General features: G+C 35.6%; 3 protein-coding genes across 3 annotated transcripts in view; 2 read left to right on the top strand and 1 right to left on the bottom strand.

The window, feature by feature from the left end:
- The first annotated feature begins 2,291 nt into the window (after positions 1 to 2,291).
- LOC133325746 (putative tRNA pseudouridine synthase Pus10) lies at positions 2,292 to 3,904 on the top strand. The gene is made up of 3 exons (XM_061534505.1): positions 2,292 to 2,411; positions 2,471 to 3,222; positions 3,286 to 3,904. Exons 1-3 carry the CDS (start codon positions 2,292 to 2,294, stop codon positions 3,902 to 3,904), a joined length of 1,491 nt encoding a protein of 496 aa, XP_061390489.1.
- A 185-nt stretch (positions 3,905 to 4,089) lies between these two features.
- Positions 4,090 to 14,301, bottom strand: part of LOC133326082 (probable proteasome subunit beta type-2) — a 29,155-nt gene continuing 18,943 nt past the window's right edge. Inside the window, exons 2-4 of the mRNA XM_061534792.1 lie at positions 4,786 to 4,895; positions 4,469 to 4,694; positions 4,090 to 4,397 (exon numbers count right to left, since the gene is read on the bottom strand). Of these exons, the coding sequence (XP_061390776.1) occupies positions 4,100 to 4,397; positions 4,469 to 4,694; positions 4,786 to 4,876 (615 nt within the window). The 5' untranslated portion in view covers positions 4,877 to 4,895 and the 3' untranslated portion in view covers positions 4,090 to 4,099. The remainder of the gene's footprint in view (positions 4,398 to 4,468; positions 4,695 to 4,785; positions 4,896 to 14,301) is intronic.
- LOC133326292 (structural maintenance of chromosomes protein 4) lies at positions 7,836 to 12,891 on the top strand. Its single transcript, XM_061534999.1, has 6 exons — positions 7,836 to 8,120; positions 8,196 to 8,564; positions 8,634 to 9,067; positions 9,445 to 10,069; positions 10,141 to 10,451; positions 10,626 to 12,891. Exons 1-6 carry the CDS (start codon positions 7,905 to 7,907, stop codon positions 12,889 to 12,891), a joined length of 4,221 nt encoding a protein of 1,406 aa, XP_061390983.1. The 5' UTR covers positions 7,836 to 7,904.

Raw genomic sequence — 14,301 nt, 5'->3', positions numbered from 1 at the left:
GTTATCCAAAGTTTTCACTGCTGTATTGCTTCGTTGCTTCCTTCAAACGTATATACCCAAGTTTTTTAGGCCCCTATCACGGATAGATATCAATAAGATAATTTTATTATAGTAATCTGGACTTCAATTGATTCCCATATTCCTTTAGAGAATTAAAAAAAGCAGGAGAAAATACATTGTTCCCATCGTAAGATATGAACCTCCAATCTATATCACCGGAAATTGATGTAAATAGGATCCTATCACCCACTAAAACTATTCCATTGTTTATTTAATTATTCACTTTAAAAATATAACGATATGGTCTTGGTCAATAGTAAATACAATAACAATGTTGGAAAATACTTACCGAACTTCGCAAGCCCATGTCATGGGAAGAAACTTTTAAAATAATTACATTTTTATAATCTGGACTTCAACCGCTTTCAATTGATACGCGTATTGTCTTAAATAATTTAAAAAAGCAAGAGAAAATACAAGGGGCCCAGCGGAAAATATGGAACTCCAACTCATAATACCGGAAACATGGTTTTCCACTACAAAAGAAAGTATACAACCCATAGGATTATCTGTAGTAAACAATTTCAAAATGATCCCCGACCGGTATCTAAACTAGACTAGTTTAATTATATTCTATTATGGGTAATCCTTTCCGATTTTCCATTAAGGGCTAAAGAACTCAGTATGTGTCAAGAAATCCGAAGATCGGTAAAAATTAGGTTCGTTCGTTTACTCAATAATTTATACAAATTATTATGAAATATTGTTCGTTTACCCAAAAGTCCAGAAAAATAATTGAGATAGAGCAGATTTGACAGTTGTGTTTCTGAAATTTACTCAGCATGGTACAATTATAAAAGGTAACAGCAAGTCCCAGCTGATTTAATTCCAACGTAATACTAGTGTCAATATGAATTTGACAAATTATGTTTTTAAAAATCACCCAACAGGAAAATTGGGAACGCATACAATTTGTAATTGTTCTTTATTAAATGTGCTCCCGTAATTTATACAAATTATTATGAAATATTCCCTGCATTTTCATATGTGTTACACATATATATGGCGATGGCTCAATTATAGGAAAGATGTGGAAGCGATAGAAATATAAATTTGATAGATTTTCATTAAATTTTTATTTTGAGATAAAATATTTCATTTTCAAAATAAAAATAATTTAATGATAATTTGTTTGTTTGTTTACATTTTTCTGTCAAATGAGTTGACAGTTGTGTTGTTGTATCGTTTTTTGTACAACAACACTTGCTGTTACCTTCTATTATTATACCATGTTTACTCAGTAAGAATTTTCTTGTATGTACCATCAGCTGATATTTAATCAGATGTTTGTTATGTTATGTTTTGTAAAGAAACAATTGTTCTCAAGCAAATTTTGTGAATTTTATATTGATTTTGTATTATTAAATGGGCGAAGAAAACACAAGTATTTATAATCAACATCAATTTTCTGCTTGTGTTTGATTTTTCTAATAAAAATGCTGCTTTTTTATATGCGCCAATGTCGTTCGTTTGCTTTTTGCAAATTTCTCTCTTGAAAACAACAATTTGCATTTTACTCTATGCAAATTCTTACTGAGTAAATGTTAGTGGGTCGTGTAAGAAATGAATATTATCGGCAAATTTTTGTTGAAAATCTGACATACTATCAAAATTTTTGTATGGGTTTTCATACGATTAAGTCAAAACAGAAAACATTTTGACAGCTCGGGTGAAATAACCCGGCTTTATTGGGCCATGAGCTTACCAAAAACTTATTATTTAAACAAAACCTAAAAAGTATTATTAAACAAATAATTGACGCCAATAATGGCTTCAATTATTCTCTAAATATTAAAAAAAAAAACCCCAAATTCAAATCGTATGTAATCAGTCTATTTAGGTTATGTGATATCATTTTAACGTGAGTAGCAAATGATTTTATTGCATTTCTCATTCCTTTGGAATCGGCGGTACTCCGTATTTTCTCTTTTCATACTCATTGTAATAATTAAATCCTTGAAGCGTCAATATAAATGGGCCACAAAAAAATTGTAACGGTCAAATAGTTGGTACTTGATAACCAATGACTATGCTATCAGCTGTTTACGTTTACATTGTGTTATCATTTCAAAGTGACTTACAATGGACATATAAGTTATCATATCTTCATGAATTAATGTTACACTATTTTTTCATTTCTTTCATTACACTCTCATTCTAAACATTGGACTCTTGTTGGACAACGACGACGACGGCAACATTTGGACGTAGCACGTGAACCGATTTTGAAAATGTTAAATCAGGAATTAGTGGACTTTTTAAAAGGATTGGGTGTATGTTCCATATGCCAGCTGAGATATCTGAAGGCACGTGGCAATGAATATAAAGATTTAAAGGAAAGTTTCGAAAAGGTAAGACGAAAAAGACGGAAAACTTTCAAATCAGGGTTTCATAAACATTCCCATTTCAGCTCAATGTAAAATATGAGCCAGAGTTAGCGCCCATGGAGGAGAGTGAGGATAGCGAGACAATATGTAAAAAAGTAAAACATGGAAGTTGTCCCTGTTGTTTGGGTCTATTTTCACAAAACTTTCAGTCGCAGCTAATACAATCCATATTCCAAACAGACATACACAAATTCGAATGTAATGACATTGTGGTGGCCATATCAATGCCCATGATTGTACAAACACGACAGCTGGCAATGTGGTATGCCTTGTTGGATAAATTCGGAAATAAAATTGACAAAGAACGTGCACCTGACGTTCCGCTAAAAGAAGCCATTAAATTGATTATAAATCCAATTATTTGCAAAGAGCTTAACAAAGGATATGATGCCAATGGTATTATGATAAATATACATGTGTCGCACAGTTCGGAGGAGGATAATTTAACGAAATTGAAACAGTTACATGATCGAGCATTTCCCACAGCACCCAACAGTAAACGTCAAGTAGTCTCAAGGGGTGTTTTGGATAAACAATATATGCCAAAACGTATAAAAGATACTCTCTTCAAGGAGTATTTCACAGTACCACCACAAGCTGATGATATACTTAAATTGGATGCCATAGAGATGACGGGGCCAACGGTGTTTGTGGCTGGGCGGTATCGTAAAATTTCCCGGGAATTATCACACACACCTTGGGTGTTAAATGGCAAAAGAGTTATGGAGGATAGTATCGAGGAGATAATTATACGAACAGTGGCTCCGTATTTTTGGTGAGGCAATATTTCATCCCGCAATAAATAGTGAAATTAGCAGTCATAATGTTTCCCTTATAGCAAAGACACTTCGCGAGTGATTTTTATGTCCAGTGGCCGTGAGGATGTTGATGTGCGCTGCCTGGGCAAGGGACGCCCCTTTGTTTTGGAAATACCCAATTCCGTGCATACCACCCTACCCGTTAAGGAAGCTCATCGCATGGAATGTGAAATTGATAAATCGTGTAAATTATCTGTACGAAATCTGCAAATGGTTCAACGTGAGGAGTTGGTACACATCAAATCGGGCGAGGAACAAAAGAAAAAATATTACAGAGCACTGTGTAAACTACGTGACCCCGCTACAGCAGAGATATTGAAGAAATTAGATCTGCCTGAAGGTTTTCAAATACAACAAAAAACTCCAATACGAGTTTTGCATCGTCGTCCTTTACACACCCGGCCACGAATGATTTACTCAATGAAAGCTTGGGTCCACAAAGATAATTTAAAGGTCTTAGTAATAGATGTGGTTAGTCAAGCTGGTACCTATATTAAGGAATTGGTACATGGTGAATTTGGACGTACCACACCATCAGTTTCTTCACTTGTTGGGCAACCCGTCGATATTTTAGCATTGGATGTTATGGCCATCGATTTAGATTGGCCCAAGGAAGTGGACAATAGTCTGTTAGAATAAAATTCTTTTCTTTTTTTTTTTGTAACAATAAAAACAAACACCCTTACAAAATTGTTTTCTTTTTAATCTCTTTTTGTAATTTAATTGTTTTTCTCCTTTTTTCTATACAAAATAAGAATTCACCACAAATTCTACACCAATTTTCAAGAAAAAGCATTTCGAATGCACTTAAATTTAAAAAATTAAAAAACGAAACTAAGCTTTATAACCAATTAGGTTTTGTGAGGTGATTTGAGGCAAATCCCGGATGCCATTTTTATCCACAACAGCTACATTGAATTTGGGCAAATTTATGACCAAACGTTTTTGAATTTCCACCACACATTTTTTCAAAACATCATATGCCTCTTCCTGTGTTATATTGTCATAGTGGTAGCGATCAAAGATACTGGCACAAAACATACCACCATAACCCTGGCCGGCATATTTTACCGACTTGGCATTGGCCAAATAGTCAATGTAATGCAATTCTGGTCCTTCCTTGGGATCATAACTGGAAAATAAAAAAAAAACAATATTTTACTTGATGTAAATTCAATTTTCCGGATATGTATCAGAACTTACCCTGCCACAAACAAATTAACCTGATATGGTGTACGGGATCGCAAATAATCAGCCAAATTTTTACGTGTAAAATGAGCCGCACACTTGGGACTCAAATCATAGCCATTACGCATTTTGTACAGAGCAATATTCTTGGAAATAAACTCTGTAAACTGGACAGTGTCACCGGACTCGCCAATGGTGGCAAACATTAAATTATCGGCAATTTTTGTGATTTTATTTTCATCTACCAGCAGCAGCAGAAGAGGAGGAGAAAATATGCAAAAATAAATTATTTTGTTTGTGGTCTTCCGAAAATTTCATTTCATCCTCCTTACCTTCTTTCATTACAATAATGGAACGTGCCTGTGTGGTGTCAGCGGCTAGCATAACAAAATCAGGACCACGAATACCCAAAATAGTTTCCATGTTTTATTTTTTGTTGTTTCTCGTGGTTCTAGAGAAATAATTTCAAAATATTAAAAATTGTTTGCAAAATATCCAAATTCACTTGAATGTCTTTGCAAAACGACGAGCCGGAATGACAATTGTGTTTTTCGCGTCAAGTCATTACCAGTGTTGCCAGATAGGGTTATTGTGACACAAACGATATGGTAAGTGAAAAATATCCCACAAAGGCTGCTGGCAATATGTCAAACTGTTGTTTAAGACTTTGGATAAGGGGGTTTGCATTGATTTAAATAAGTAATTTAAATGTTGTGAAAGTCCATACATTCATAGATATGGACCCTCAAAGTTTCCTTGTGATACTTATTTTTGCATTGGTTCTAAAATAAAATTATGTTCATCAATTTGTATGTGAATGCGCTTTTATTCACATACAGTAGAAAAATCAGGATTTAGGGCAGTTGCGTCATTTATTTCTTAAAACCGGCACACTTTTGAGTCATTTACCATACAAAAATTGTAAATGACTCTGAGTTCTTTTTTTTATAGAAAAATTGCCTCATGTTCCTCCGAGGTCTCTTTTTCTTTTTTCTACAGAAAAATTGCCTCAGGTCCCTCTGAGGTCTCTTTTCATACAGAAAAATTGCCTCAGGTTCCTCTGGGATCTTTTCACATGTGTATAAGTATTTTTCTTTAATTTGTTCCCTTCCACAAAATTATTTTATTTTTATTTATTTATTCCAAAAAATGCAATTTGAAGCCATTAAGGCCGATTTCATTTAAATTGCAAACTATACTACTCCATTTAACAAGATTTCTTAATGATATCTTAGAAGGTATTATTCTAAAAATAATAATATATTTCAATGTTTGGCAAGTGGCTAACTACTCAAGTAAGTGTATTAATATCACATATTCAATATTTAGTAATAAACAGCATTGTATAAAATATAAGAATTTAAATTTGTATATTATAAAAAAAGATGACATACTTTAGTTTAGGTAGAAAAATTGAGAACTACTCCAAAAACATTAGTAAATAATATTATAATTTGTTTAAATATTTTAGACATAAAAATTTAACATCATTTCTTCGAGTTATTTTCTATCAGCAATTTATTTTAATTTGCCAAATAACAAAACAGCTGATTTATGTGCTTTACATATGAAATTACATACAGAAATAGATCGGCCCCTAAACTAAAAAATTACATGTGTGTTGTCATATCGTTTTAACAGATACAATTTTTTGTATGGGCCACACGACATGTACGGTATTTGCATATATATCAAATTTGACAGTACATATGGCATTGATGGTTCGTGTATCAAGGCCATTATTCCCGAAACGATCTGCGTTTTTATTACGTAAAAAATGTACAATACATTGTACAGCATTCAGGACAAAAGTCAAGGCATCCCTCACGTAGGTTTCGGGTTCTGGTTCACCATCGTTCCACCACAGATTCCGATGTGCATGGCAGTCTTCTTTCCTAAACTTTAATTCTGTGGAATATTTCAACAATATCTCCACTCAAAGAGAAATATTATTTTCCAAAAAGTTCGCGATTTCTAGAAGAGCACATCCAAGGGAAGAATCTGATTTGAGGCGTACCGTTGATTTTCTTGGACGGCGTCCTACTTTATTTTTTTACATTAAATAAAGGCAACATAACATGCCATGCCTAAAGTCTTCCAAGGTGTTTCTTCAATTAGTAATGCGATAGCCAACTGCAAGATTTTCACTATTTTTTTTTTGTAGTAAATATTTATAATTCCAATGCGTCGTTGAATCTTCTATAGTTTTTACTTGCCAAATGTCAAAAAATCAAGTCATCTACAAAATCTTCTTCTGGCTGTCCAATATTTTCGTGGTTCTTTGATAATTGACATGAGAGGCCAAACTATCCAATAAGCAGAGTGTCATTCAATAGTGATATTGTGTACACCGCTTAAAGGAATTGGTTGTATTTGTTTTTATTCTGAATTGATTTTTCAAGTAAAATATCCATTATTTACTACTAGCAAATTTCCATGTGGTTGTTGTTACTGATTATGATACAACAACACATCCTGTTATCCTTCATTATCACAAAATAGGCCAGTATATTAAAAGTACATTTCTAGAACCTAATAGAATCTACTCATTTTTCAAGTTTTGCAACTTTTTACTCGAAAACCGTTCCTCAACCCACAAAACTGGTAAAACATTGGCTCAAATTTAAGAGAGCACAAAGCAAAATGACGTTCTCTTTGAAAACTTTTTACTCGAGAAATTTGGTCGAGTAAAAATGGTAAACAGGAATGCCTACTTCTGATTGGCTGTTATGTTGATTTTGAAGTATTGCCATCTATTTTTGGCATATTTCCTAGATTTACGTTCCCGAACTTTTCAAATTATTTTGTACTCTGAGAGCAATTTTGAAATGTTTCCCTTTTACTAGATTTACTAAAAAAGTACTGGAACAGACCAAAAATATACATTAATTGTAATAGATTTTGATATACAATTCAATATGTCGCCCTGGCACTTCACTTTGTACTCACTTTGTTTTTTTTTCAGTGTATTTGTGCATTTTGTTTGCATTTTGCATGCACATGTTGGCAGCATTGTTGTTGTCATATTTGAATAGCAAGCGTTATTTGACCGCTGTGCTGCTGTCAAACATTCCTAGTTTGCAGGAATTCGACAATTGTTTGTCCAACAAACGAATTAATTAAGCAGAAATGTATTTTTGTGTTTAAATGACAAAAGAAATGAAAAATTAAACAACAAATAAGTGACGGACAAAGTACAACAAAAGATAATTGTTAAAAATTTCAATGCAATTGTAAGTTAAAGGATTAAGGTGCGACAGAAAAAGGCGCAATTATGGCAACTCGACGAAGGCCACCATTGACACAGGAAAATGAGGATAGACGCCGGAGTAGTTTAAGTAATAAACAATCGACAAGTGGTGGCGGTACTGCGGCCGCTGTGACAAAGACTCCATTAAGAACACCACAAAAACAACAGCAGCAGCAACAGCCACCAGTACAAGATGTGGAAATGACAGAACAACCCATGGCGGGTGATGCTTTGGATGACGCCAATATGTCCGACGATGAAGAGGGTGGAACACGTATTGGTGATATTTATATACCACCACCAATACCTCCGTACTGTTCCACCGAGAGCAAAGGACCCCGTTTGATAATTAAGAAAATTGAAAATTATAATTTTAAAAGTTATGCAGGCAAAGTTGTCCTGGGACCATTTCATCATGTAAGTACAGACTGGCTGGCTTTGTTTTTAACGATAAATAGCATTAAGTTATAATTATTGTTTATTGCTTTGTAGTGTTTTACAGCCATCATTGGTCCTAACGGCAGCGGCAAGAGTAACGTTATTGATTCTATGTTGTTTGTGTTTGGCTATCGCGCCAATAAAATTCGTTGTAAGAAAATCTCTACACTGCTCCATAATTCGGCCCGTTATCCCAATGTCAATATGTGTTCTGTGGCTGTACATTTTCGCCAAATATTGGACAAAGAGGATGGTACCTGTGAAGAAATACCCGATAGTGAAATTATTGTGGAACGTACAGCCTATCGTGACAATTCATCATATTATACGATAAATGGCAAGCGGAAACAATTTAAGGATGTGGCCAAATTGCTGAAAAAACATCATGTCGATTTGGATCATAATCGTTTTTTGATCTTGCAGGTAAAAGGGTGTAATATGAAATAATGTTATTTAAATTATATTTAAATATTCATACTATAATTTATATAGGGTGAGGTTGAGTCCATTTCCATGATGAAACCAAAAGGCTTGACTGAGGGTGAATGTGGCATGCTGGAATACCTAGAAGATATTGTGGGTACCACTCGCTACAAAGAGCCATTGATAAAAATTAACGAACGTGTTGAACTCTTGACCGAAGAACGTACGGAAAAACACAATCGCTGCAAATTGGCTGAACGTGAAATGAAAGATTTGGAACAACCATATAATGATGCCGTTGAATATTTACGTCAAGAAAACGAAAATACCCGTACAAAAAATCTTCGTATACAAAAATATTTAAGTGAGAAAAATAAGAAACTGGAAGAGTATACAAAACAGCACGAAGAAATCAGTAATGAGCTGAAGGAACATGATAACAAAGTTGATGAATTGCGTAAGGAACGTGAGGGCAAGGAGGATATTATTAAAAAAGAAATGCAGTGAGTATACGAAGCTATAGTTATTATTATTTTTTAATTATTACTATGTTTATGGCTTTGAGGGAATGATGTTAAATTTAATTACAAGGAGTACCGCCAAACACCACACTTATTGACCTAGCCTCCCATTCAAATTGTCTCCTTATCCAATCAATATGTATAAATTGCCAATTCGGATTCTCGTAAGCGAAAATACGCTCTCCCACATTTTTTTAAATATATAAAGGTCGAAATTTTGACATAGCTCTTAAACAAAAGACCCGTCCCAATTTATTAATTAAATATTAAATCCTCCGTCATAGCAGCAAATAACCTTTTTTGTATCAATTTTTTTTAATGTAATTCTATTAATTTGGTCCTTTTTCCTCCTCCTTTAGAAATCACGATAATTTACGCAAGAAAAAAGAAGACATTGAAAAGAAACTTGAAAAGGCCAAAGGAAATTTTGCTGAAACTCAGGAGACAATGACTGTGGTGAATAAACGTCGACACACCAATAAAAATCAAGTGACCAAAAATGAAAAAGAATTAGAAGATTTACGCAAAGTCCCCGAAAAGAATGAAAAAGAAATCGAAGAATGTGAAAAGAAATTAGAGCGGCTAGTTAAGCAAAAAGCCGAACAGGAAGAGGAATTGCAACGTAATTACACGGTATTGGAGGAACAAACGAAACCACTGATAGAACAACGTGAAAAACTTGAAACCGAATTGATGGATTTAAAGATAAATGTTGATGAAGCTAAAGCTGATTTGGCCATGTCTCAATCGGAATTGAAAATTTTAAAAAGTGACGAAACAGCCGAGACAAGAAAATATGAAACATTGAAATCATCCTATGAAGATTCCGAACAAAGTCTGGGCGAGAAAAAAGAACAAGTGGTCGAGTTGCAAGCCCGTTTACCGGAACTGAAAAAAGATATACACGAGAAGACAATGAAATTGAAACAATTACAACAAGAGGAACAACAATTAAGACAACAAGTTATGACGATCAAAGCTGAGGTAATGTTTGGCTAATTAAAAAAATATAGTAAAAAGTTTATTTAAATAAATCATTTTTCTTATTTTTCCAGATAAATGAAAAAGTAGTTAGCATGCAAGCCATGCGTTCCAATAATAAAGTTTTAGATTTTCTAATGCGCCAAAAGGCTGAGGGAAAAATTCCCGGCATTTTGGGACGTCTTGGTGATTTGGGTGCAATTGATGCCAAATATGACGTGGCCATTTCTACGGCATGTGGACGTTTAGATAACATTCTAGTGGATACAGTCAATACGGCTCAAAATTGTATTGAATATCTGAAACGTTATGATGTTGGCCGAGCCTCATTTATTGCCTTGGAAAAGGTGGCATATTTACAAAATCAATCGGGTCCAATACACACGTAAGTAAAAAAAATGTATCCCAACTTTTTTAGGGTAGTGGGATGTAATACTTTTCATTTTGGGAAAAGGAAACATAAATTTTAAAATTTAAAAAATATTCCTCACACCGTTCTTAAAAAGTATTTTGTTGATAGTCCAAAATTGTAATAAGTTTTTTTTTCTTTTTCTAACAGTCCCGAAAATGCCCCACGTCTATACGATTTGGTACGCGTCGAAGATGAACGTGTCCTGCCAGCATTCTACTTTGCCCTACGTAATACCTTGGTGTCCACCGACTTAGAACAGGGTACACGTATAGCCTACGGTGCTAAACGTTTTCGTGTTGTCACCCTTAATGGTGATCTTATTGAAACATCCGGCACAATGTCTGGTGGTGGTCGTACACAAATACGCGGTAAAATGGGTACAAAGGTGCGTACCAATACCCGACAATCACTGGACAATTCTGGTGTGTCACAAAAAGATTTAGAAGGAATGCAGGTGAAATGTGAAGAGCTATCATCACAAATTAATTACAATCAAGAGGAACAGGGTAGACTGGAACGTGAACTGCAACAATTGAATGTTACACATCAACGTACCGAAGGTGATCTGCAGAAGCTGTCGATTACCATCAAGAGTTTGGAAGAACAATTACCACGCATCTTCAAGCAGTTGGAATCTCAAAAGAAACGGATGGATCAAACCCTGACCGATGCATCCAAGGTGGAAGATGTTCAGGAAATGATTAAAAAGAAAACCGAGACCCTCAAAGCGGCCGAAGAAGAAGCCGGCAAAGTGGAAAAGAAAATTGCCGAAATTAAAAAGAAAATCGACGGTATCCATGGTGATACCATAAAGGCAGTGCAGACAAAAATCACCAGCTTAGATAATCAAATAAAAAAGCTAAAGGGTAACGTGTCAAAATTAAAAGTAGAAGTTACAAATGTTGAACGTAATGTCAAGAAAATGGAATCTCAAATTGAGCGCTTGAATGGAGAAATTGAAAAGTCCCAAGAGGAGTTAAAACAGTTGTCAGATAAACGTACGGCATTCGACGAAGAAATCTGTAGTCTACAAAAAGAGCTGGAGGAGGCTAAGGAAGCTATTGAAAAGGCTAAATCGGAATCATCGGGAGTACACAAGGAAATATTGGCCATACAAAAGCAGGAAAGTGATCTAAAGCTGAAACGTGTTGAAATTGAACAAAAGTTGCAAACCGTGGCTGCCAAGATGTCCGAAGTTAAATCGCAAATACCACATTGGCGCGATCAATTGAAACCTTTGCGATTACACGAGATACCCGGCGACACAGAACCTCCCACTCCCCTCAAAAAATATACCGAAGATGAATTGGCCAGCCACACACTGCAGGATATACAGTACAAAGAGAGTGTTCAAGAGGAGTTGCTGAAAAAGAAACCCAATCTATCTTGCATACAGGAATACATTGAGAAACGTGATGTCTACCTGGAGAGAGTTAAAATTCTCGAAGAAATTACGTGTAAACGTAATGAAATGCGTCAGCTGTACGATGATGTACGCAAAAAACGTTACAATGAGTTTATGTCTGGTTTCCATATAATCACACGTAAACTTAAGGAAATGTACCAAATGATTACCCAAGGTGGTGATGCTGAGTTGGAATTGGTCGATTCCATGGATCCTTTTACCGAAGGAGTTTCGTTTAGTGTACGGCCACCCAAGAAGACCTGGAAAAACATATCAAATTTGTCGGGTGGTGAAAAAACTCTATCATCTCTGGCTTTGGTATTTGCCCTGCATTATTACAAACCATCGCCCCTGTATTTTATGGATGAAATTGATGCTGCCTTAGATTTTAAAAATATCTCCATTGTGGCCCACTACATTAAGGAGCGTACCAAAAATGCTCAATTTATTATTATTTCACTGAGATCGAATATGTTTGAACTATCCGATTATTTGGTGGGTATTTATAAGGTAAAAGATTGTACGGATTCGGTGTGTATACAAAATGAGCCACCAAAAATGCCCGAGCATACACAAACCCAGGCGACACAACATATGCCATCACAACCGGCTCACCTTATGCATTCAATGGTCGTGGGTGCAGATACTACACTAAATCCGTTGAACCAAACAAACCAAGCGCCCCCGACACCCATGGAAACTCAAGAACAACCACCAACACAATCAGTATTAGCTGGTAAATCTGTAAGTCTGGATGATTCCATTGATGAGTTACCCGCAACATCCGGGGGTGGTGGAGGAGTTAGAACTGGCAACGATGAAAATAGTCGACCCACACGTTCCACATTTACGTCAAGTCAAAATATGACTTTCCTACCACAAATCGAAAGTACAGCACTTTCGGCCACACAATTGGATTTGACCCAAAGTCAATCGATGGACACCACCATTGTGAATCCATTTAAACAACCTGCCCCAATTAAGACACCCGCACCTACCTCTAACTGATACCTAACTATTACTTGTCCCGTGGAACGGGATAAATGTTTTTTGTTTTTCATTTCTTTTTTCGTTTTTCTCTCTTTCTATTTCCCTAATGTACACTTGCCATAAATGTCTATTATTAAAATTGTTTAAATATGATATGAATTCAACTATTTGTCTGTCCCCCTTCTCATTTATTATTTCCTTTCTTTTAAAGCATGGTTTTGTTTAAAATTTACATTACACATATACACACTTACATACATAGGGTATTTGCATTTTTTATTAAAACTTAGCGTATAACAAATAAAAAATATATATTTACACTTATAACATAATATTTTCTGAAGTCCAGTCTATTTTTTTTTCTTTGTTTTGATATAACCACTGATGTGAATTCCATTATAGAGAATTGTGCGGATTTCAGCCCAGCACGAAGAATTAAAATGTACAAAGTGTCAGACCAACCACTTGGTTATTTCGTTGAACATTATTACATCTTGCGCTTCAGCGAGCTGTCCATTCCCTCAGATCCTCGGGTAGCTGAGAGAAATTTCCGTTGAATTATAACTACTACTGGCGCTCGATACATACCGGCTGGTCGAATACCCGAAGTAGAATCAATGAACGTGATAAGCTCCGGAAAATAGGCAAATGTGGCCACGCTACTGAAGCATGTTAAGGATGCCAGCAGGGGTGAATCGTACAGGCCGATTTCACTCCTGTCCAAAAGTCCAAACCATGCAGAGTGAAACAGTAAGTTCCCTGAGGAGGGGTCATATTTCCGAAATTTTTCAACCTCTACCTTTCTGAAATTCCACAACCACCGGAAGGCACAGAGTTCGTAATGTATGCGGATGATTGTACGATCACAGCGTCGGGTCCCATTACTGATGACATTTGCGGGAGGTTAAATTTCTACATAGTTGAACGTGTAAATTTCTTCCATCTGAGGGATATAAAAATATCCGCCACAAAATCAAAAGCTGCAGTGCTTGCTTGGGTGTTATCGTCGGGAACACCCCTGTCATGCCTTATGGACAGAAGTCTTAGAAGATATCTTCATGATCTACAGAGAGACCCAAAGTATAAGCGTGAACTCCTAGATCAACAAAAATATATCAAGCAGGTCTCCGGCAGTATAGCATTTGGACTTGGACCACACCACACGTTGCAGCGTCCAACTGTCTTTCTAAGACCAATCACGAAATTCAAAATGGACGCAACCCTTTTTTATCAGCTCTTTTTTAAGCGTTTGTTTGTCAATTGCCTTTATATGTTTGAGTTTCATGGCCTAATCCGCCTTCGGGGAGCACAGCTGAATGCTAACAGACGCGTCCACAGGTTGCAAATAGTGGAAAGCCCAATATTATTAATTGGGTATCTCGAGCCCATCAGCGTTATATGGTTTGTAGTCAGGGTCCCGACTGTATT

Source organism: Musca vetustissima, unplaced genomic scaffold, assembly GCF_032173495.1.
Source record: "Musca vetustissima isolate MV318-11 ecotype Yass unplaced genomic scaffold, APGP_CSIRO_Mvet_v1 utg11761, whole genome shotgun sequence".
Lineage (NCBI taxonomy): Eukaryota > Metazoa > Arthropoda > Insecta > Diptera > Muscidae > Musca > Musca vetustissima.
Note: the sequence above shows the minus strand (reverse complement) of the source record. Positions and strands in the feature narration are given on the sequence as shown.